Source organism: Pseudorca crassidens, chromosome 1 (genome assembly GCF_039906515.1).
Source record: "Pseudorca crassidens isolate mPseCra1 chromosome 1, mPseCra1.hap1, whole genome shotgun sequence".
NCBI lineage: Eukaryota > Metazoa > Chordata > Mammalia > Artiodactyla > Delphinidae > Pseudorca > Pseudorca crassidens.
The window spans coordinates 85,483,857-85,509,410 of record NC_090296.1 but is presented as its reverse complement, the minus strand read 5'-3'; the positions used below and the strand labels follow the sequence as shown (position 1 = coordinate 85,509,410).

Genomic DNA, 25,554 nt, shown 5'->3' with positions numbered 1-25,554 from the left:
AGTTCCCTACATACGAACCTTCAAGTTACGAACTTTCAAAGATGCGAACGTGCATTCCATCACCGTCAGGCATGAGTGAAATTGTAGCTTGCCCTCCACCTCCTATTGCTGAAGATCCTTCAGCTCTACTATATCCCACACCTCCCCTCCCACCTCTAGTCAGTAACTCTTCTTGCCAGTTCACTTGATGCCAGCCCCTGTACACCAGCTGTTGTACTATACTGCTGTACTTTTCAAGGTACTGGACAGTAAGACTATAAATATTATCTTTATTTTTTGTGTTTGCTTGTTCTTTATGCATTATTTGTGTGAAAAGTATTATAAAACTACTACAGAACAGTACTATATAGCCAATTGTGTTAGTCGGGTACCTAGGCTAACTTCGTTGGACTGACAAACAACCTGAATGTACGAACACACTCTCAAAACAGAACTCATTCATATGTAGGGGACATACTGTACAAATAGTAAAATTGAAACAGTAATTTATAAGACTCCCAAGAAACAAAAGTCCAGGACCAGATGTCTTCAAAGGTGAATTCTACCAAACATTTAGACAATTAACACCTATTCTTCTCAAAATATTCCAAAACATCGAAGAGAAAAGAATGCTTCCGAACTTCTATTAGGCCAGCATCACCCTGATACCAAAATCAAAGACATCACCCCCTCGCAAAAACAATTACAGGCCAATGTCACAGATGAACATAAATGTAAAAATAAATGTAAAAACAAAATGAACAAAATGAATGTTTTGTTCAAATGTAAAAACAAAATGAACAAAATGAATGTTTTTCATTTATGTAAAAACATAAATGAACATAAATGATCATAAATGTAAAAATAAATGAAAAAAAATAAATGTAATAAATAAATAAATGAAATAAATAAAATGTAATAAATGTAATAAATAAATAAATGAAATAAATAAAAAAATAAATGAAAAAAATGAAAAATAAATAAATGTAAAAATAAATGAACATAAATGAACATAAATGAACATAAATGTAAAAATAAATGTAAAAACAAAAATGTAAAAATCCTCAACAAAATACAAGCAAAACATATTCAACAATGCATTAGAAGGATCATAGGGATCATAGATTCCAGGGACTTCCCTGGAAGCCCAGTGGTTAAGACTCAGTGCTCCCAATGCAGGAGGCCCAGGTTCGATCCCTGGTCAGGGAACTGGATCCCGCATGCTGCAACTAAGAGCCCACATGCCGCAACTAAAAGATCCTGCATGCTGCAACTAAAGATCCCTCCTGCCAAAACTAAGACCCAGCTCACCCAAATAAATAAGTAAATACAAAAGGATCACAAACCTTGATAAAGTGGGGTTTAACCCAGCAATGCAAAGATGGTTCAATATCTGCAAATCAATCTGGTAATGGTAATAACACATTAACAAGTTGAAGAATAAAAATCATGTCATCTCAATAAATGCAGAAAAAGCTTTTGACAAAATTCAGAATCCATTTATGATAAAAAAAACTATCAACAAAGTAGGTACAGAGGGAACATACCTCAACATAATAAAGGTCATACAACAAACATATAGCCAACACCATACTCAATAGCGAAAAGCTGAAAGCATTGCCTCGAAGATCAGGAACAAGACAAGATGACCACTCTCACCCCTTTTATTCAACATAATATTGGAAATCCTAACCAAAACAATCAGACAAGAAAAATAAATAAAAAGCATCCAAATTGGAAAGGAAGAAGTAAAACTGTCACTGTTTTCAGGTGACATACTATTGCCATATATAGAAAATTCTAAAGATGCCACCAAAAAACTATTAGAACAAATAAATGACTCCGTAAAGTTTCAGGATACAAAATTAAAACACAGAAATCTGTTGCGTTTCTATACACTAACAACAAGCTATCAGGAAGAGAAACTAAGGAATCAATCTCATTTACAACTGCATCAAAAAGAAATAAAATACCTAGAAATATATCTAACTAAGGAGATAAAAGACTTGTACTCAGAAAACTATAAGACAGTGATGAAAAGAATTGAGACAACACCAACAGATGAAAAGATATACCATGCTCATAGACTGGAAGAATTAACATTTTTAAACTGACTGTACCACCCAAGGCAATCTACATATTGAGTGCAATCCCTATCAAAATACCAATAGCATTTTTCATAGAACCAGAAAAAATTACTCTAAATTTGTATGAAAACCCGAAAGATCCCACAGAGCCAAAACAATATTGAGAAACAAGAACAAACTGGAGGTACCATGATCACTGATTTCAAACTATACTACAAAGCTACAGTCATCAAAACAGTAAGGTACGTGCACAAAAGTAGACACAGATCAATGGAACAGAACAGAGTGCCCAGAAGTGAACCCATACTTACATGGACATTTAATCTACAACACAGGAGCAAGAATATACAATGGGGAAAAGAGAGCCTTTTCAATAAATGGTGTTGAAAAAACCGGACAACTACATGCAAAAGAATCAAACTGGACTATTTTCTCACACAATATACAAAAATAAACTCAAAGTGGATTAAAGACTTAAAGGTAAGACCTGAAATCATAAAACTCCTAGAAGAAAACATAGGCAGTGTTAGCAATATTTTTTACCTCAGTATTAACAATATTTTTTTGGATATGTCTCCTGGGGCAAGGCAAACAAAAGCAGAAACAGAGACAAATCGGACTACATCAAACTAAAACGCTTTTTGCACAGCTTTTGCACCATCAACAAATGAAAAGGCTGCCTACTGAATGAGAGAAGATATTCGCAAACAATTTAACAAACGGCTAATATCCAAAATATACAAAAATTCATTTAACTCAACATCAAAAAAAACAAGCAGGGCTTCCCTGGTGGCGCACTGGTTGAGAGTCCGCCTGCTGATGCAGGGGACACGGGTTCATGCTCCAGTCCAGGAAGATCCCACATGCCGCAGAGCGGCTAGGCCCGTGAGCCATGGCCGCTGAGCCTGCGCATCCGGAGCCTGTGCTCCGCAACGGGAGAGGCCACAACAGTGACAGGCCCGCATAACGCAAAAAAAAAAACAAACAAGCAATCCAGTCACAAAATGGACAGAGGACCTAAATAGACATCTCTCCAAAGAAGACAAACAAATGGGCAACAGGTACAAGAAAAGATGCTCAACATCACTCATCAAGGAAATGCAAGTCAAATCCACAATGAGCTATCACCTCATACCTGGCAAAATGGATATTATCAGGGCTTCCTTGGTGGCGCAGTGGTTGAGAGTCCACCTGCTGGTGCAGGGGACACGGGTTCGTGACCCGGTCCGGGAAGATCCCACATGCCGTGGAGCGGCTGGGCCCGTGAGCCATGGCCGCTGAGCCTGCGCATCCGGAGCCTGTGCTCCACAACGGGAGAGGCCACAACAGTGAGAGGCCCGCATACGGCAAAAAAAAAAAAAGGATATTATCAAAAAGACAATAGATAACAAGTGCTGGAGAGAATGTGAAGAAAAGGAAACCCTCAGGCACTGTTGGTGAGTATGTAAAATGGTGCAGCCGCTATGGAAAACAGTATGGAGGTTCCTCACGAATTTAAAGATAGAACTGCCATAGAAATTGCCAAGCAATTCCACTTCCGGGTATTTTTCCAAAGAAAACAAAAACACTAATTTAAGAAGACATATCCACCCCTATGTTCATAGCAGCATTATTCACAATGACCAAGATACGGAAGCAACCTAAGTGTCTATAAATAGGTAAATGGATAAAGAAGATAACAGATAGATGAATATTAGCCACAAAACAAGAATGAAATCTCGCCATTTGCAACAACATGGATGGACCTAGAGGATATCGTGCTAAGTGAAATAAGTCAGACTAAAAACACAAACACTGCATGATTTCAGTTATATGTGAAATCTAAAAAACAAGTGAACAGGGCTTCCCTGGTGGCGCAGTGGTTGAGAGTCTGCCTGCCGATGCAGGGAACATGGGCTCGTGCCCCGGTCCGGGAAGATCCCACATGCCGCAGAGCGGCTAGGCCCGTGAGCCATGGCCGATGAGCCTGCGCGTCCGGAGCCTGTGCTCCGCAACAGGAGAGGCCACAACAGTGAGAGGCCTACGTACTACAAAAAAAAAAAAAAAAAAAATTAAAAAAAAAAAAAGTGAACAAATGTAACAAACAAAAACAGAGTCACAGATCTAGAGAAGAAACAGATGGTTACCAGAGGAGGGGAGGGTGGGGGGGAATGAATGAAATAAGTGAGGGAAATTAAAAGAGGTACAAACTTCCAGTTACAAAATAAATGAGTTACAGGGATGAAATGTACAGTGCAGGAAATACAGCCAATAAGAATGTAATATCTTTGCATACTGACAGATGGTAACTAGATTTATAATGATAATCACTTTGTAATGTATAGAAATATCAAATCACCCTATGCCATGCGCCAGAACGAACATACTGTTGACGTCTATTATACTTCAAAACAAACTCAGAAAGAAATCAGATTTGTGGTTACTGGAGGCAGGGGAATGGGAAATTGGATGATGGTGGTGAAAAGGTATAAACTTACAGTTAGAAAATAAATAAGCACTAGACTTACAATGTACAACATGATTAATAATAAACACTGCTGTATGTTATACATTAAAGTTACTCTGAGAGTAAATCCTAAGAGTTCTCATCACAACGCCTGCCTCAAAATAATCTCAGCTCCCAAATCAAGCTTGCATATAGAAGACAAAGTTTGCATATAGCATATCAAGTTGTTTTTTTCCCTTCAGTAACAAAGATACTGATGCACTCATAAATCTGAACCATTTTCTTGACTCATTAAGATCAGAAGTTTATAATACCACATGTAACACCAAAAGCCACTGTCTATAACAAAGAAATACACATGACTCTTTCAGCTAACAAACTCCTCACCCTGGCCTCCAAAGTAATTTTAAAAGTAAATCCTCCATCATCCAAGGATAGATTAAACTGCTTTTGGATAATGAGGGTAAAAATACTGGTGTTGCCAAAAAATTCCTAGAAGAGAACACAGGCAAAACATTCTCTGACATAAATCATACCAATGTTTTCTTAGGTCAGTCTCCCAAGGCAATAGAAATGAAAGCAAAAATAAACAAATGGGACATAATCAAACTTAAAAGCTTTTGTACAGCAAAGGAAACTATAAACAAAACAATGAGACAACCTATGGACTGGGAGAAAATATTTGCAAATGATGTGACCAACAAGGACTTAATTTCCAAAATATACAAACAGCTCACACAACTCAATAACAAAAACAAACAACCCAATTGAAAAAAGGACAAAAGACCAAAATAGAACTTTCTCCGAAGAAAATATACAGATGGCCAACAGGGCCATGAAAAGATGCTCAACACCACTACTTATTAGAGAAATGCAAATCAAAACCACAATGAGGTATCACCTCACACCAGTCAGAAAGGCCATCATTAAAAAGTCTACAGGGTTTCCCTGGTGGCGCAGTGGTTGAGAGTCCGCCTGCCGATGCAGGGGACATGGGTTCGTGCCCTGGTCCGGGAAGATCCCACATGCCGCGGAGCAGCTGGGCCCGTGAGCCATGGCCGCTGAGCCTGCGCATCCGGAGCCTGTGCTCTGCAACAGGAGAGGCCACAGCAGTGAGAGGCCCACGTACCGCCAAAAAAAAAAAAAAAAAAAAAAAAGTCTACAAATGACAAATGCTGGAGAGGGTGTGGAGAAAAGGGAACCCTCCTACACTGTTAGTGGGAATGTAAATTAGTGCAGCCACTATGGAAAACAGTATGGAGGTTCCTCAATAAACTAAAAATAGAATTGTCATAGGATCCAGCAATCCCACTCCTGGGCATCTATCTGGACAAAACTATAATTCAAAAAGATACATGCACCCCATGCTCACAGCAGCACTATTCACAACAGCCAAGACATGGAAACAACCTAAATGTCCATCAACAGATGACTGGATAAAGAAAATGTGGTACATATAATATATAATGGAATACTACTCAGCCATAAGAAAAGGAATGAAATAATGCCATTTGCAGCAACATGGATGCAACCAGAGATTATCATACTAAGTGAAGTAAGTCAGAAAGAGAAAGACAAACACCATATGATATCACATATGTGGAATCTAAAATATAACACAAATGAACTTACCCACAAAACAGAAACAGATTCACAGACATAGAAAACAGACTTGTGGTTGCCAAGGGGAAAAGAAGAAGGGGAGGGATGGATTGGGAGTTTGGGAGTAGCACATGCAACTATTATGTACAGAATGGATAAACAACAAGGTCCCACAGGATAGCAGTGTATATTCAATGTCCTGTGATAAACCATAATGGAAAAGAATATGAAAAAGAATGTACATATATGTCTAACTGAATTGCTTTGCTGTACAATAAAAATTAAACACTAAATCAACTATCCTTCAATAAAATCAATTCCAAAAAATACTGGTGTTGAAGTGTTTCAATTTTTTTAAATTGTACTGGGTAATCAAGATGATTACACACTGGGTGGCATCCTCTAGTTGCAAATGCCAAAAAAAAAAAAAAAAAGCCACACTGAAAAGCATAAACTGAAAACCACTTTCCCCCTTGACAGAATAAAAGAAAAACCTGTTCACTGCTTGAGTAACATATACTCCACCTGTCAACTACCCTTAGAAAATAGCAAAGCACTAACTTGCCCATAAACAAGTCAGGGAACTCATCAATGTGGGGATTCCAAACTCAAAGAATAGTAGCTGTTAATGGGATATGAATTAAGTGAGAAAAGGAAAGTAAAAGAAAAGTACTGGGCTGGGATATACTTCTGCCAAACTTGGGTTTTAACACTCAAATAAGGCAAGTTTCCAGCTGCACATGTACGGAGTTTAGAAATAGCCACTATGTTCTAACAAGTGAAAAGTTAAAGGGACTGAAAAATCAACAACTCTTTTGAATCCATAAGAGACGGTGAGGGGACCCCCTCGTGGTCCAGTGGTTAAAAATCCACCTTCCAATGCAGGGGACGCGGGTTCCATCCCTGGTCAGGGAACTATAAGATCCCACATGCTGCAGGGAAACTAAGCCTGTGCTCCGCAACAAAGAGCCCACATGTCGCAACTAAGAACCGACGCAGCCAAATAAATAAATATTTTTTGAAAAGAAACAAGCCAGGTTTCACACAGGCTTCTCTATTTAAAAAAAAAAAAAAAGAGAGAAAGAGACAATGAGAGTACAGTGCAAACTGCTGAAAACAGTCAGGTGGATACAGGGGATCATGGTTGGAGCAGTAACTGACAATGGAAACCACCTTGGGAACCAGTGCCAGGGTAGAAAAACCTGAACTGTAACTGGAGTTGCTGGAGGCTCAATGTAGACAAGCCTGAGTTTAAAACTCCAGGGGTACCCAGTTATAGGGGTGCTCCCACATTTCTGTAAGTTTTCCACCAGGAGCTAGACTAGGTTCTCACAGTAAATATTTCCTCGTGAGAAAAATCCTGGGCCGGGGGGGTCAGTCTCTGTTACTTGTAACAAAAAAGCCTAACCTCTGGAAAAATTAGTTAACCAGTCTAACTTGGTGGGTTTTATCAGAGCCTAACTGACCTGGGGAAAGGAAATATCTAACTCCAGCCTACTCTAGCCAATCCTGTCCAACTTAAGGGGGCAAGAAAGAATATGAGAAGTACTTGTGAAGTTCACAGTCCAGAGGCACAGACTCATTAAAAACTGAGACCTAACCATAGGACTAAAGAACACTTCCCTTTCCCTCACATCCATGCCTTACCACAACATTACTAAAGGCCTATTTACAGCACTTCCTTTTACCTAACACATCATGTCCAACTATCAAGAAAACATTACAAAGCATACTAAAAGGCAAAAAACCACAATTTGAAGACAGAGCAATCATCACAATTATCATACTGGGATGCTGAAATTACCAGACTGGGAATTTATAACTATGATTAACATACTAAGGATTCTAATAAATAAAGAAATAACATGCAAGAACAGATGTGCAATGTAAGCAGAGAAATGAAAATCCTAAGAAAAACAAAAAGATGCTAAAGATCAAAAACATGGTAAAAGAAATGAAGAATGCCTTTGATAGGCTTATTAGTAGACTAGACACGGCTGAGGAAACAATCTCTGAGCTTGAAGATATAGCAACAGAAATCTCCAAAACTGAAAAGGAAAGAAAACAAAGGCTGAAAAGAACAGAATATCCAAGGACTGTGGGACAACTACAAAAGATGCAAGGGCTTCCCTGGTGGTGCAGTGGTTGAGAGTCCGCCTGCCGATGCAGGGGACAGGGGTTCGTGCCCTGGTCCGGGAAGATCCCACATGCCGCGGAGCGGCTGGGCCCATGAGCCATGGCCGCTGAGCCTGCGTGTCCAGAGCCTACGTTCCGCAACGGGAGAGGCCACAACAGTGAGAGGCCTGCATACCGCAAAAACAAACAAACAAAAAAAAGATGCAACATACGCATAATGTGAGTATCAGAAGAAGAGAGGAACAGAAGAAATATTTAAAACAATGATGACTGAGATTTCCCCAAATTAACGTCAGACATCAAACCACAGAACCAGAAGCTCACAGAACACCAAGAAGGATAACTACCAAAAGACTATATGTAGTGATGCCATTTTTAAACTACAGAAAATCAAAGATAAAGAAAATATACTAAAAGAAGCCAGAGGAAAAAGATACCTTACCTACAGAGGAACAAAGATAAGAATTCTATCCAACTTCTCAGAAACCACAGAATCAAAAAGAGTGAAATATTGTAAGTATTCAGAGAGTAAAACACCAACCTAGAATTCTGTACCCTGCAAAATTAAAGGAGAAATAAAGACTTTCACAAACAAAAATTAACAGAATTTGTTGCCAGTTGATCTGACTTGCAAGAAATATTAAAAGAAGTCCTTCAGACAAATGTAAAATATCACAGGTCAAACTCAGATCTCCATAAAGAATAAGGAAGAAATAAGTGAATGTAAAATAAAAACTTTCTTTTGTTGTTGTTCTTAGTTGATCTAACAGGTAAAAATTTGTTCAAAATAGGGCTTCCCTGGTGGCGCAGAGGTTGAGAGTCCGCCTGCCGATGCAGGGGACACGGGTTCATGCACCGGTCAGGGAAGATCCCACATGCCGCGGAGCGGATGGGCCCGTGCTCCATGGCCACTGAGCCTGCGCATCCAGAGCCTGTGCTCTGCAGTGGGAGAGGCCACGGCAGTGAGAGGCCCACGTACCCCACACACACACAAAAAAAAAGAATGTAAAAATTTGTTCAAACTAATAATAGCAACAATGCGTTTGATTACTTACGTATATATCACATATATATACTTATACATAAGTGAAATGAATGATGGCAGTGATACAAAGAAAAGGAGAGAGGATTTACAAACTACCTGTGAAGCAATATAGTGTTATCTGAAAATGGACTTGGGTTAAGTTGTAAATGTATATTCAAACCATAGAGTAACCACTAAAAAGAGTTAAAGTATAACTGATATGCTAAGAAGAGAAAGAAAACCAAATCATATAAAATGCTCAACTAAAACCACAAAAGGCAAATAAAGAGTGGAAAACAAAAATAGAAACAAAGAACAAGGACAAAAGAAAAGCTGTAACAAATATGGTAGATATTAATCCAACTGTTTCAATAATCACTTTGAATGTCAACAGTCTAAATGCACCAGTCAGAATGGATCAAAAAACAGGACCCGGGGCTTCCCTGGTGGCGCAGTGGTTGAGGGTCCGCCTGCCGATGCAGGGGACACGGGTTCGTGCCCCAGTCCAGGAAGATCCCACATGCCGCGGAGCGGCTGGGCCCGTGAGCCATGGCCACTGAGCCTGCGCGTCCGGAGCCTGTGCTCCACAACGGGGGAGGCCACAGCAGTGAGAGGCCTGCGTACTGCAAAAAAAAAAAAAAAAAAAAAACACAAGACCCAGGGCTTCCCTGGTGGCACAGTGGTTAAGAATCCACCTGCCAATGCAGGGAACATGGGTTCGACCCCTGGTCCGGAAAGATCCCACATGCTGCGGAGCAACTAAGCCCGTGCGCCACAACTACTGAGCCTGCGCTCTAGAGCCCACAAGCCACAACTACTGAGCCCGTGTGCCACAACTACTGAAGCCCAAGCACCTAGAGCCCATGCTCTGCAAAGAGAAGCCACTGCAATGAGAAGCCCGCGCACTGCAACAAGAGCAGCCCCCGGTTGCTGTAACTAGAGAAAGCCTGCGCACAGCAACGAAGACCCAACACAGCCAAAAATAAATAAAATAAATTAATTTTTTAAAAAAAGACCCAATTACATATTGGGTCTGTAAAATCCACTTTAAATATAAAGACACATAAAAATTAAAAGTAAATGGATAGAGAAAAATATATCATGCTAACACTAATCAAAAGAAAGCAGGAGTAGCTATTTTAATTTCAGACAGAATAGACTTAAAAGTAATGAAAGTTATCAGGGATAATGAAGGATGTTACATAATTATAAAGGGTCAATCCTCCAAGAAGACATAACAATCCTTAATGTATATGTGCCCCAAAACAGAGTATCAACCTACATGAAGCAAAAACTAAAAGAAATGGCAAGGAGAAACAGATGAATCTACTATTAGAGACTGAAACACATCAGAAATGGACAGATCCAGCAGGCAGAAAGTCAGTAAGGACATAATGGAATTCAGTTAAGCCATCAATTAACTAGATCTAATTGACATGTATAGATTACTTCAACAACAGCAGAATACACATTCTTCTCAAGTTAACATGGAACATTCACCAAGCTAAACCACATTCTGGACCATAAAACACATCTTAAATAACTTAAAAGACTATAATGGAATTAAACTAGAAATCACTGACAGAAAAATAACAAAAATCCCAAAGTAACTGATTAAACAACACACTTCTAAATAACACATGGGTCAAAGAAAAAATCTCGAGAGAAATTTTTAAATATTCTGAACTAAGTGAAAATATAAATACAACTTATCAAAATTTGTGGTACACAGAGAAAGCAGTGCTTACAAAGAAACATAGCACTGAATGCATATATTAGAAAAGAAAGAAGATCTAAAATCAATAATCTAAGTTTCCACCTTAGGAAATTAGAAAAAAAGGAGCAAATTAAATCCAAAGTGAGCAGCAGAAAAGAAATAAGAATCAGGGCAGAAATCAATGAAATTGAAAACAGAAAAATCAGTAGATAAAAATCAATAAAACTGAAAGCTGATTTTTTTAACTTTTGATTTTTTTTATTGATCTTTTCAGAGATCAATAAAAAAAAGTCAATAAGCCTCTAGCCAGGCTAAGGAAAAAAGAGAGAAGACACAAATTACTATTAACAGAAATAAAAAGAAGGGGGACTTCCCTGGTGACACAACGGTTAAAAATCCACCTTCCAATGCAGGGGATGTGGGTTCAATCCCTAGTCAGGGAACTGGATCCCACATGCATAGCACAACTAAGAGTTTGCATGCCACAACTAAGGAGACCACCAGCCGCAACTAAGACCTAGTGCAACCAAAATAAATAATAAATTAAATTTAAAAAAAGAAAAAGTGGGACACCACTACAGATCCCATGGACATCAAAAGGATAATAAAGGAATATATGAACAATTTTATGCCAACAAATGATACCCTAGATGAAATGAGCCAATTCCTTGAAAAACACAATCTTCCAAAGCTCACACAAGAGACAATCAAAATAGGTCTATATTTATTTAAGAAATTTAATCAATAAGGTTCCAAAACAGGCCCAGATGGGTTCACTGGTAAAATTTCCCAAACATATGAGAAAGAAATGATACCAATTCTCTACAGTCTCTTTCAGAAGATGGAGTAGTGGCAATACTTCCTGACTCCTTCTATGAAGCCAGCATAACACCAATCCCAAAACCAGACAAAGACATTACAAGACAACTACAGACCATTACTCCTCAAGAACATAAATGCAAAAATCCTTAAAATAAGAGCAAATCAAATAAAACATATAAAAAGAATTATACACCATGACCATGCGGGATTCATCCCAGGTATACGAGGCTGGTTCATTCAAAAATCAATTAACATAATCCATCACATCAATAAACCAGAAAAGAAAAAAGTCACATGATATCAACAGATTCAGAAAAAAAGCATTTGACAATATGCAACACCCATCCATGATAAAAACTCTCAGTAAATTAGCAATAGAAGGGAACTTCCTCAACTTAATCAAGAATATCTACAAAGGGAACTAAGATCCCGCATATGGCAAGGCACAGCCAAAAAAAAGAATATTTACAAAAAACCTAAAACAAACATCATACTTAATGGTGAGAAACTAGAAACTTTCTCACTAAGATCAGAAACAAGGCAAGGATGTCACCTCTCATCACTCCTTTTCAGCATCATACTGGAAGTCCTAGTGAATGCAATAGGACAAGAAAAGCAAATAAAGGAATACAGATTTGAGAGAAAGAAAGCTGTCTTGTTTATGAATGACATGATCATCTAGGTAGAAAATCCAAAAGAATCTCCAAAAAACTTCTGGAACTAATAAGTGATTATAGCAAGGTTGCAGAATACAAGGATAAAGTACCAAAGTCAGTTGCTTCCCTATATATCAACAGAGAACAAGTGGAATTTGAAGTTAAAAAAACAATACCATTTACATTGTCACCCCCAAATAGTGAAATACTGATATATAAATCTAATATGTACAAGATCAATATGGGGAAAATGACAATACTCTGATGAAAAAAATTAAAGAACTAAATAAATGGAGAGATAGTCAGTGTTCATGAATAGGAAGAGTCAATATAGTTAAGATGTCAGTTCCTCCCAACTTGATCTATAGATTCAATGCAACCAAAATCAAAATCCCAGCAAGTCATTTTATGGAACTTATTCTCAAGTCTACATAGAGAAGAAAAAGACCCAGAATAGCCAATACAATATTGAAGGAGAACAAAGTTGGAGGGCTAACACTACCCAGGTTCAAGACTTACTTAAAAAGCTACAGTAATCAAATCAGTGTAGTACTGGTGAAACAACAAATAGGTCAATGGAACAGACTAGAGAGCCCACAAATAGACTCACATAAATAGAGTCAACTGATCTTTGACAAAGGAGCAAGGACAGTACAATGGAGCAAAGAGAGTCTTCTCAACAAATGGTGCTGGAACAGCAGGACATCCACATGCAAAGAAATCAATCTAGACGCAGACCTTCCAACTTTCACATAAATTAATACAAAATGGATCATAAACCAAAATGTAAAACACAGAACTATAAGGATCCTAAAAGATAACCTAAAAGAAAACCTACATGACCTTAAATATGGCAATGACTTTTTAGATATGAAATCAAAGGCATGATCCATGAAGGAAATCATTGATAGGCTGAACTTCATTAAAATAATAAACTGCTTTGTGAAAGCCAACAAGAGAATGAGAAGACAGACCAGAGACTAGGAGAAAATATTTGCAAAAGACATGTTATCCAAAATATACAAGGAACTGGGACTTCCCTGGTGGTCCTTAAGAATCCACCTTCCAATGCAGGGGACGCAGGTTCGATCCCTGGTCAGGGAATTAAGATGCCACATGCCACGGGGCAACTAAGCCTGCACACTGCAACTACTGAGCCCACGCACTCTGCAGCCCGTGTGCCACAAGTAGAGAGAAGCCCGCCTGCCACAACGATCCCGCGTGCCACAACTAAGACCCAAGGCAGCCCCCCCCAAAAAACACACCAAAATATATAAGGAACTCTTAAGAAAACAGTAAAACAATCTGATTAGAAAATGGGCCAAAGACCTTAAAAGACACCAAAGATGACATACAGATGGCAAATAAGCATATGAAAAAATGCACCACATCGTGTCATCAGGGAAAGGCAAATTTAAACAAGCTACTACTACTACACACCTATTAGAAAGGCCAAAATCCAGAAAACTGACAACACCAAGTGCTGACAAGGATGCAGAGCAACAAGAACTCTCATTTCTGCAAAATGGTACAGCCACTTTGGAAGAGTTTGGCAGTTTCTTATAAACCTAATACTGTTACCGTACGATCTAGCGACCACAATCTTTGGTATATACCCAAGTGAACTGAAGGCTTGGACATGGATGTTTGTGGCAGCTTTATTCATAATTGCCCAAACTGGGAAGCACCCAAGATGTCCTTCAGGAGGTGAATGAATAAACGAACTGGTACAACCAAACAAGGAAATACTATTCAGCACTGAAAAAAAATGTGGTATCAAGCCATGAATAGACATGAAGGAATCTTATATACATATTACTAAGTGAAAGAAGCCAATTTGAGAAGGCTACATACTGTATAATTCCAACTATATGAAATTCTGGACAAGGCAAAGCAGTGAGATAATAAAAAGGTAAAAGATTGCCAGATGGGAAGGGGAATTAACAGGTGGAGAATAGAGGATTTCTAGGGCAATGAAAATACTCTGTATGATACAGTGAGGGTGGATACATGTCATTACATATTTGTCCAAACCCACAGAATGTATATCACCAACAATGAACCCTTATGTAATCTACGGACTTTGGGTGATTATGATGCATCAATATAGGTTCATCAATTGACACAAATGTACCACTCTGGTAGGGAATGTTGCTAATGGGAATGGCTATGCATGTGTGGAGGCAGGGGCTGTATGGGAAATCTCTGTACTTTCTTCTCAATTTTGCTGCAAACCTAAAATTGCTCTAAAAACATAAAGACTTTGATAAAAATAAATAAATAACACAAGTTCAAATTTAAAAAGCACAAGAGTATATCATGCTATTTTAACATGTAATAATCTTCAGCTTATTTCTTACTCAGGCAATTTATGGATTAGGATGTCCACAGGGCACAAAATTCTTATGTACTACATATAAACAACTTTACTTTAAATCTCTTCTGTGCCTCACTGGGTAAATTCTGTTTCAGTTATGATTTGGGGGTCATTCTTTTCCCTTCCCCAATCAATCAAGAGTTGTCTATACATACTGTACATCAACTATATTTCAATATTTTAAAAAATTCATCTATATATATTAACAAGGAACAGCCACACATGATTAACGAAAGTCTAAACCTACAATCTAAATCTAAGGTCCCCATTCTGATGAGTCATCTAATTTGCCTACAATTCTGGATTGTGAACCCAATCCATATTCATTACAGAAAAATGAACTGTCACTTCACAGAATGTAAAAGCAACTGTGGTACATCTTATAGCAGCTTGCATTTATCAATGTCTAAAGTCAGCAATCCACACAATCAGTATTTTAAATTCAAACCTTCCTTTTATCTCTAAGAACAGAAAATCTGTTACCTACCTTTCAGAAACCTCTTGCTTCAACTGAGGAACTTCACCAAGTGCTGAATCAATATCCATGAAACCTAGAAAGTCTCGTTTTACATTAAGGGAAGGCTTCTCCAAACCCTTGCATGACGCTTCATGACCCCTCAATAAAGGATCCGAATCAGTTAGCTGTATCTCTGACCCCTCACCTTCTGTAAGACGGACCCGTTGACCAGGAGAACTGGGAACACTATTCCCTTCCTGGTCAGAGCTGTTCTTTTGCTTTCCATCTCTCTGGGGCTTACTATTCAGCCCATCATCCCGGAAGCCTTTAGCAAATGGATTGTAATCTATTTTCAACTGGGTAATCTGAATGTTTTGATAAGCTGTTACTGCAAAGAATTCAGTCTGTGGGAAGGTAAAAGTGTGGACACCAGGGCCATTTAACTGTATCACTTCGGTAGCCTTCTCTGCAGGCACCAAATGAAGCCTCGGCAGGTAGCGATGCATAGAGTGCAAGATAATATGCCCTTCTTGGTCCAGTGTATTGTTGGTAAGTTTGAGTTTATAGAAAGATACTGGTTGATGCATCCAATAATGACCTGTGGAAGGAGATTCTGGATGAATAAAAACCCTCCCCAAAACATGGGGTTCAGCCTTCCCACTGGGCTCCCACCAGCGACCATTCCATTTATAACGATGGTTATCCACAGGAGATATATCCATGACGAGGATATATTTCATATTTGAATCTAAACCTGTTATCCAATAACGACAGTAAGGAAACATGCGTCTTCCCTGCTTGGTCAGGATCATCTCTGTGCTTCGATGATAGAATTCGTTCCACATACTATTGTTATCCAAGGTGACAGTGATTCCTCCTACAGTACAATCAGCTGGAAGGCAAATCTTTCCCTTAGATTTTCCTGGTGATGAAACACTGCTAGCCAAAGCGCAGGCATCCCGATTAGTAACCAAAATTCCTTGATCAGTTTTGCCATTTCCTGGCTGTTTTAGGATGACAAAGAAGGTAGGTGCTGTTCCTGCCACTGTCCCACCATCTTGATTAGCCAATATAATCTGCTGTTTCTCCTCCATGATTCCAGTGGGAAAATCAGTAGTAAGATAACTATAGTTACCACATAATCACAATGGCCTTCCCAGCCTAAAAAACAAGCAAAAAAACACTTTAATCAAGTGAACATTTATTTTGTTAACAAAAATACAAGAATGATTACATTACCCCCAAAATATATTCCTAAATTCTTCTAAGACTTTCCTTCTACCTTTCTCTCAATCACTGTGAAGATACTGATTCTGGAATATTTGATTATCTCTTTAAAGTTCGTTTTAATCTAATTAGTTAAATTATTCATATCCCAATCTCCAATAATTCACTATACATACTACAATCTCAAATAAAAACAAAAAGTGTACATTCATTTTAGAAAAACTACATGAAAGTATAAAAGTATACAGACTTGGAACTTCCCTGGTGGCACAATGGTTAAGAATCTGCCTGCCAATGCAAGGGAAGATCCCTGGTCGGGGAAGATCCCACTTCCACGGAGCAACTAAGCCCATGTGCCACAACTACTGAGCCCAAGCACCACAACTACTGAGCCCAAGCACCACAACTACTGAAGCCCGTGTACTCTAAGGGCCTGCATGCTGCAACTACAGGGCCTGCATGCCACAACTACTGAGCCTGCATGCTGCAACTACTGAAGCCCGCACACCTAGAGCCCATGCTCTGCAACGAGAGAAGCCACCACAATGAGAAGTCCGCGCACCGAAACGAAGAGTAGCCCCTGCTCACCACAACTAGAGAAAGCCTGCGTGCAGCAACAGAGACCCAACGCAGCCAAAAAAATTAATTAAAAATAAAATAAATGCCTTAGTTTTTAGAAAAGAAAAATATACAGACTTAAAGAGATCAAATTGGAAAGTTATTTTCATTTTAAAAGGATCCTGATACTTAATGAATTAGTTTACCAGAGGATTCCATTACACAGCAAGTTCTCCTGAGATGAGCAAAAATTAACAAATTTACATGTTATCTTTGTATATGATCAACACTTTTTATGGTAATGGCATGAGTTCATACATAAGTAAAATACTATTTACCTTGTTAGTACATACATTTAAAGAAACCATGACAAATCACTGGAACTTACTAGGAAAGAAACAGTTGGCTCCACACCTCAGACCTTACACTGAAAAAAATTCCAGACAGACCAAACATTTAAATCCCACCCCACCCCGCCTCAGTGTAATTTTTTTTAATTCTTGAAGAAATCTTTGAGAAAACCTTTTTGATAATAAGTAGGACATAAAATCTAGAAGTCAATAAGACGACAGAATTTTTGATAAATTCAAAATCATGTAAATTTGTTTTTAACATGACAAAAACCACCCACGCAAAATAAAAAACAAATGCCTGACTGGAAAACTATATTTGCAACTTATATCATAAAGAACTCATTTCCCGGGGTTTCCCTGGTGGCGCAGTGGTTGAGAGTCTGCCTGCCGACGCAGGGGACACAGGTTCGTGCCCTGGTCCGGGAAGATCCCATATGCCGCAGAGCGGCTGGGCCCGTGAGCCATGGCCTCTGAGCCTGCGCGTCCGGAGTCTGTGCTCCGCAACGGGAGAGGCCACAACAGTGAGAGGCCTGCGTACCGCAAAAAAAAAAAAAAAAAAAAAAAAAAACTCATTTCCCTAATATCAAAAGGGATCTTTTTATACAAATCAACAAGACAAAAAATCTAACAGAAAAATGGGCAAAGAATAGGAAAAGCAAATGGTTATGAAAACGTACATAGTCTCGGAATAGAGAAAATTAAAGTCGTCCTAAAATACTGTTTTTTACCCTATCAGAACAGCAAAAATCAAAGTTTGGCAGAGGTGTTGTAAAGGGTGTACGTCAACCAGCATTCTCATCTAACCAGCTGCTGAGAGTGTAAGATGACAGAATCTAAGAGGATAACATGAAAATATCAAAAGTACAAATGCATACATCCCATGAAACAGCAGTTCTTCTAGGGCTTTATCTTATATACGTGTGTGCAAATACACGCATACACACCAGTGATAAATGGTGGTACAACGACGGAGTGGAATATTCTGCAGCTAGAAAAGAATTATAAACTTTATGGACTCATACAAAATTATCTACAAGATATATTAAGAGCATAAAGTTCAAAACAACTGTAGATTATGCTACATACTTCTATAAAGTTTAAACAAAAAAAAAGCCAAAGAAAAAAACCAGTATGTATGTATTTGCTTGACACAGACTATCTGTAAAGACAAAAAAGGAACTGGTAGTATTGGCTTTATCAAGGGAAATCAGGGTGGCTGGAAGAATACATATTCTGACACTTTCTAAATTTTGTATCTTGTAGACATACAACCAATTTCAAAAAAAAAACTAAATTAGTTAATTCATAAATGTTACAAGAAAAACGCCACATATATTGTATGATTCCATTTACATGAAATGTCCAGAATAGGCAAATCTACAGAAAGTAGATCCATAGTTGACAGTAAAAAGGGAGAGGAATAATTGGCACAATTGCTAATTGGTATGGGGTTTCTTCTGGGGGTGATCGAAATGTTAAGGAACTAAAAACCACTTAAATGTATCCTTTAAAATGGTGAATTTTATGTTATGTGAATTATATCTCAATAAAATGTTTTAAAGAAATCTCAAATTGTTACATTCAACTAAAGTGATGTGCTAAATTACCTAAATATTCTACAAGATATAAAGTTATCACCAATTAGCTTTTATACAAAAAAGGAAAATGTTACATCACTACTTCTGTTTAAAGTGGGTCAGTAATTTTGACTTATCAGATTGAGCCACTTATTGGTGCTCCTCATTATAATTAAAAGTCTAATTTTACTCTTCATCAGAACTACTAACAAGCAGCAAAAGCATCTGATCTGAATTTCACATCTTCTTACAGGGCTGGCCACATGACCGCCCCCCCAAAAAAGTTGGGGGGACTCCAAAACTTAAAATATTCATTAGCCTGAGAATAATATTTAAAAAATCAAGGCTTTAAAAAAGGTTGGCTATTGTTTTGTATTATGGCTAAATGTGAAAACAGAAACACACTTTCTGACACCACTGTACTAATACCCAGGAAAGGTGAAAAAAGAATCTCTCCTCCGATTTGGCATTTAAGAGATAGATAAAATTTAGAGTGATTCTTTTCAAAAGCTTTCTCAGGCTTAAGGCAATTAAGTTTATTGGTTTCCTAAAACTACCAAGTTTAAGTAACACCTATCAGAGACCGATAAAACAAAATTTAAACACACTGAGAAGTCACAAATAAAGTGACTTTATAAAAATAGTAAAGTTCAGAAAATTCACAAAAACCAATTCCTCTAAAATGGTGTATATATCAAATAACACAAACTCCTAATCCTGTATTTAGTCCATAAAGCTCAAAATTTTGTTACAAATCAAGTATTTTTGTAAGCAATTATGCAAAAACACTCTCATGAAGTGCATTTAAATATGGCACACAGCAAAGAAGTATCTGAAAAATTTTTTTCGCTATCCCAAACCTATGAAGACATTATAGGGTTCAGAATATCCTAAACATTATCTTCTATAATATTAAATTCTTGATTTTCAGATCATTTTTACAGGTAAAACTGGGGCAAAGAAGTTTTAACCAATCACTATCCTTTAAAAATTAATCTATGAAATATCAAAGATTCTACTGACAGAAATCCAGTTTAGTGTTAGAGACTGAACTGAAGTAAACTTCATACTTACGTTATATATACACATTTCAAAATTTTCCTTTCATCTAAACAGAAAAATTAAGTGCAGAAGAGTCAGACTGCCATATCTGCACTCTGTACACAAGTAACTAATAAATGTAAAAATGTGTATTAAGAGGAAAAAAAAGTTAGAACTTTCTGACTTTTGATTTGTATAAGGTCTTTTTTTTAATCTTCCAGTCAAGTTATTCCAGGAGTTGATTAAAATGTATAAAACCAAAAACCTAATTTACAAACAAAACAATCTCTATCTTGAGCCATACATTGCTATTTGGTTTACAAACAAGTAATAAAATTTTATTCCACAACAATCTTTAAGCACAGATTTCAATTCACTATAAGCAATATGCCTATGCTTTTGGAATACTATATATACTGGATTTTCTAAAGAAAGGATAGTCAATTCAGCAAATTTAGCTGTTTCAGACACAGAAATACCACTCTAAAGTCTAAGATAACTTTAACCAATTGCAAAAATCAAATTACTTTAGGAAGAGCTAGGCTACTCATGAAGCAGTAAATCTCCTTCCAGCAAGATTCTAAAAATACTCTGTGTTTGGCTCTCTGAAAGCATTAAGGAAGACCACAGTTTTGCTACATAGATATAACTTAACATTCAGAAAAACAATCTCAGTTCAGCTTTTCAAGATCAAGCAGTTATCTACATAAAATAACTATAAAAATGACCCGAGGAGGTAAGTTTAATTGTGGATGTGAAATACTAACATTCTGAAAATGTCAACGTTTTGAAGGTACAGGCACTCACACACCAACACACAAATGCCATTTCGCAGAGAATGTTTTCGGGTAACATGGCAAGTTCCATAAGTAAATTGCTACAATTTCGGAGTCCCTATTCTGAGTACCTTTTCACCAGTGACATCTCTGGGAAATGTTTAACTACTAAAGCCATAACCCTCATACAACTTACCAAATACACTAACTGGTTTACTAGGTAGGTACCTAATTCAATGATTCAGGTACTAGTACGCCAATTTAAAATTGGCCCCAAAGTACGCCAATTTAAAATTCCAAATCAATACCATTACTTTAAAAACACAAACTATTCAAATGATGGTGAACCTAAACCGAATGTTTCCGAAGTTGCTAAAAATAACCATAACTTTTCATACAACAAATGCATTACTGTATGGTAGGTACAAAGATGTTAGTTTGTTCCTTAACATAATCATTCACTGTAAGAGTGTGGTTACGTTTCTGAAACTCAAATTTGTAAGAGAATAGGTTCACTCGAATTTCAGTATTCACCAATATACAATGAGGCCAGAAATTTGAAAAATCTTTTTAAAACTATAATTTGCACACAAAAATAATCAGAAAATATGATAGCAAGTGATGCAAAGAGTAAAAGAGCCAACTATCCGTTCTTAATCGTCATTAAGTTAACTTTAATAATTAAATAAATGGTACTCGCGATCTATTAATAAGCGCTTACTTTGGACCAGACTATACCCTGGGCATTTTATCATCACCACAACCCTAAATTTGAAAGGTAAATTTCAAAATATTATCTGAAATGCTTTAGGTTTTAAGGCACAAAGTTGCATTTACCTAAGATAGTAGTCCCCCCCCCCTTCTCTCCTCAAATACCATTTGTTAATGCTGGCTTCATGAGCATTTTCTATTCCTAGGAATGATCCCTTAACTACAACTCGGTGTTAGAAAGCTCTCCGATCCCTAATATTTGCATAAGTAGAATTTGAAGAACTAACGTATATGGCAGAAACGGACAGCAATCAAATGGCCACCTTGCCTTGGATTAACTATGGCAAGGTACCTGGGGCACTAAGTTTTCTCAAATCCTAAGCACGTGTTCTCTGGAAAATGCACCCAACCCACTCAACTCACACAACAGCTGGAAACATAGCCCTACAGCAGCAAGAAGCACTAGCGCCCACTCCATACCCTTGGAAGTGAAAAGGCCGCCTGCCAGTCTCGGAGGACTACAGTCGCCGTCGACTATCGGGGCCCACATCACCGCTTTCCAACTGCAAAGGCCAGCTAGCCAAGAACCACGTGAAAAAAATGCCGCAAGGAAAGCTCTTCCGGGGAAGGGGAGTCCGACTGATCACGTGCCGCCGGCCGGAACCCGCGGATCGCTCGGCGGGATCCAGTTGCATTCTGTTACCGTGGAAACTACAGAACCACCCGCCCGGCCCTCCCAGGCCAGCCCCCTTCCCAGCAGCCGTCACGCCATCTCCAGGCACTTTCCCTGCAGCCTAGCCGCGGCGTCGTGCCCAAAAAGAGGCAGAGCAGGCAGTATTTGCCAGGGACTCTGCCGCAGAAGCCCGGAAAGCTTCACAACACACACTGGCAGCGCGCGGGTGGGCTCGAGAGTTCTCTTGATCCACGTGTCTGCCCCAGCGACGCGAACCCTGGGAGAGTGGTCTTCCCTCAGAAGGAAGAGTACTTTCGTTACTCACGTTGTTCTGCCATTGGTAACCCTTCCTTTCAGACCTCCTACACTCTCCCTGCTTCCAACCTCGCCAGAGGAGGCATCTCCAGAGTTCCGAAGGCAAACCAAAACTCTTCAAATCATGACACTACCACTTCCTACTCTCAACCCAGTGTGAAATAATCCCTAACTTCTCCATACTCTTCGCACGCAGATTCGTCAACTTTGGTTACTGGTGCTCGGAGCGGTTTATTTCTGTCCCAGACCCACCTACCGCTAAGGGCAGAGACCAACTTGACAAATTAATAGAAGCGGGAAGGCACACAGAGAACTAGCCAAAGGCTGCCCCACAGAGGGAAAAAGAAAATAACACCTGCTCTTCCCACCTGTTTTCCCCGCCCTCATTTCTGCACTTACGAACCACCGGTCCTTTGTTTACCAAGTTCCCACTCCTATACGGCTCACTTCCTCGCCCTCCTTCTTTATTAAACTCGCGGTCTTGCTTCAAACAACCTGCCAGGAAATTACATGCTGGGCGACAGCTTTATACAGGTGTCAAAACGCTGCACACAGCTCCTTAGAAAAGCGAGGTCAGCACAGTTTTGGAACCCCGAGACCTGAGCTCTAAAAGGCAAAGCGCACAAGCACGGCTCTCGACCTAAAGCTCCACGCCTGGCTGGAAGGCGTCACGCGTATCGTACCATGCGGTGCGGCACCCCACGCACGCGAGGGCAGGCCCGCGCCATGGGCGCTTCTCACCCCGCCCGCCTCGTGGCCTCTTGCTGGCGTCGATGTTCCCAGTTAGTTCGCGGCGCGACGCGGAAGTGAGGCCGGGGACGCGCGCGAGGTGACATGCGCAGCCTCGCTCAGAAGACCACAGGCGCGCGCCAAAGGCGGCTCCGCGCAAGGCCTGGCCTGGCCGGAGCGTGCGAAGATCGCTCAGCGGAACGCTTCTGACACCATAAAAAATACACAAGAGCTTCAAACTCTCGGAAAACTCCAATCGGGCCAGTACTAAAGAGACGTCCTCCACCCAGGCCCGAGAGTTACCGTGCGGGGCGTGGCCGGCCTCACCCGGAGTCCTTCACATCCCGCTGGGGGCGGGTTATTCTGTTCGGTTCGCACACCGTGTGTCCGCTCCAGCTGAAGAGCCTGCGCGCGCATCAAACGTCCACGTCATCGCGCACGCGCTCCTACCGTCTCGGAGGCCGTCGCGCAAGCGCAAAAGGAGGCGCGAGCAGGACCTCCCTCGCCCCTCCCCCAACACCAGGAGGCCAAACGGCCCCGGAGCTGCGACAAGACCCTTGGGACCCGCCCCTGGAGCTGAAGCCGCTGCCTTTCCGGGTACCAGCAACCGAGAAAAGCCTACTGAAGCTTCCAGAATCAAGAGTGACGAGGCAGGAGGGAGGTACCCCAATTCCCCCTGCCTCGCACACGAAGCCTTCGCGAAAACTCTGAAACCTCTGCCGGCGGGCTTTCTCAACTGAGCCTGCCACCTTTTCCCTTGGGCTCCTCGCCGGCCCCGCCCCTGCTGAGCCCAGCCCCACCCACGTGGGATTCCGCAGCCCGCAAGGCTTCATTGGCCCGTCAAATGAATCCACGATCTTCCTCCCCAATGTGCTGTGGGCTTAGAGAGCGCCAGAACGTCGGGAAACCTTGAGGAAAAGTCCCTGAGAGACGGGTGATGGAGTTTACAACATCCAGAACCGAAGAACACTAGTAAAGTAGGGAGGAGTCCGAAAGCCTCAATGCCGAGTGGGAAGGGAAGAAGAGTTGCTACTAGCTTGCCTGATACAAAGATGAAAGATGTCCTGATAAAACAGTAAAACGTGGAAATGAGAATTTTGCACGATAGAGTGTTATCTGAGCATTAATGCCCTGATCCTGCGTTTTCAATTTTTGTTTGTTCAAGATATTTAAGCTATGAGGTGCAAACAAAAAGTTATCTATGATGTGTCAGGCGGTTGTCAAACATCAAAAATTATCTTTCTTCTTACCCACCCCTTACCAGCCATTCTTTCTTCTCTGCGAACACGCCAGTAAAAAGGGAGAGTTGTTTAAAGTTGTAGAAAAGAGGCAACACAGAAATTGGTAGTAAAAGAGCAGAAATTGTGGTCCATGTTTCCAAACTTTCCTTTCACTCTCTTAGAAGAACTGGCAAGTACTGAGAACCTACTACCTGCTAGGTGACTTGACATAAAACACTGTGAAGGACAATGTTCATTACAGCTCTATGTACAATAGCCAGGACATGGAAGCAACCTAAGTGTCCATCTACAGATGAATGGATAAAGAAGATGTAGCACATATATACAATGGAATATTACTCAGCCATAAAACGAAACGAAACTGAGTTATTTGTAGTGAGGTGGATGGACCTAGAGACTGTCATACAGAGTGAAGTCAGAAAGAGAAAAACAAATACCGTATGCTAGCTCATATATATGGAATTTTAAAAAAAAAGGTACTGAAGAACCTAGGGGCAGGACAGGAATAAAGACGCAGATGTAGAGAATGGACTTGAGGACACGGGGAGGGGGAAGGGTAAGCTGGGACGAAGTGAGAGAGTGGCATGGACATATATACACTACCAAATGTAAAATAGATAGCTAGTGGGAAGCAGCCGCATAGCACAGGGAGATCAGCTCAGTGCTTTGTGACCACCTAGAGGGGCGGAATAGGGATGGTGGGAGGGAGACGCAAGAGGGAGGAGATATGGGGATATATGTATATGTATAGCTGATTCACTTTGTTATACAGCAGAAACTAACACACCATTGTAAAGCAATTATACTCCAATAAAGACGTTAAAAAAAAAAAAAAACTGCGAAGGAGAATGAGGAGGTTACAAGAAAGCCAAAAAGAAGAGGTTTATCCAACAAGACTTATCTGAGCTGGACTCCAGGCATATTAGGAAGGGTCTTCTTTCTCTGCCTTCTGCTCTTCCTGAGAGAATATGCCACACCATGGGGAGAAACTGTGCTGGAATTAATATGGAATGGAAAATATGCAGGCTAAAGTTGATGGACTTCTGAACT

The 25,554-nt window shown here is 39.7% G+C and overlaps 1 protein-coding gene across 25 annotated transcripts in view; it reads right to left on the bottom strand.

Annotated features, from left to right (window-relative positions):
* Positions 1-25,554, bottom strand: part of MGA (MAX dimerization protein MGA) — a 157,644-nt gene that overhangs the window by 75,731 nt on the left and 56,359 nt on the right. For 19 of the 25 annotated variants that reach the window (XM_067743899.1, XM_067743987.1, XM_067743960.1 and 16 more), the window contains exons 1-2: positions 23,567-23,716; positions 15,334-16,464 (exon numbers count right to left, since the gene is read on the bottom strand). In XM_067743899.1, the coding sequence (XP_067600000.1) occupies positions 15,334-16,397 (1,064 nt within the window). In that variant the 5' untranslated portion in view covers positions 16,398-16,464; positions 23,567-23,716. Of the gene's footprint in view, positions 1-15,333; positions 16,465-22,026; positions 22,256-23,217; positions 23,333-23,566; positions 23,717-25,554 lie in introns of those variants that run through there. The other 6 variants (XM_067743907.1, XM_067743917.1, XM_067743950.1 and 3 more) reach the window with 4 other exon arrangements.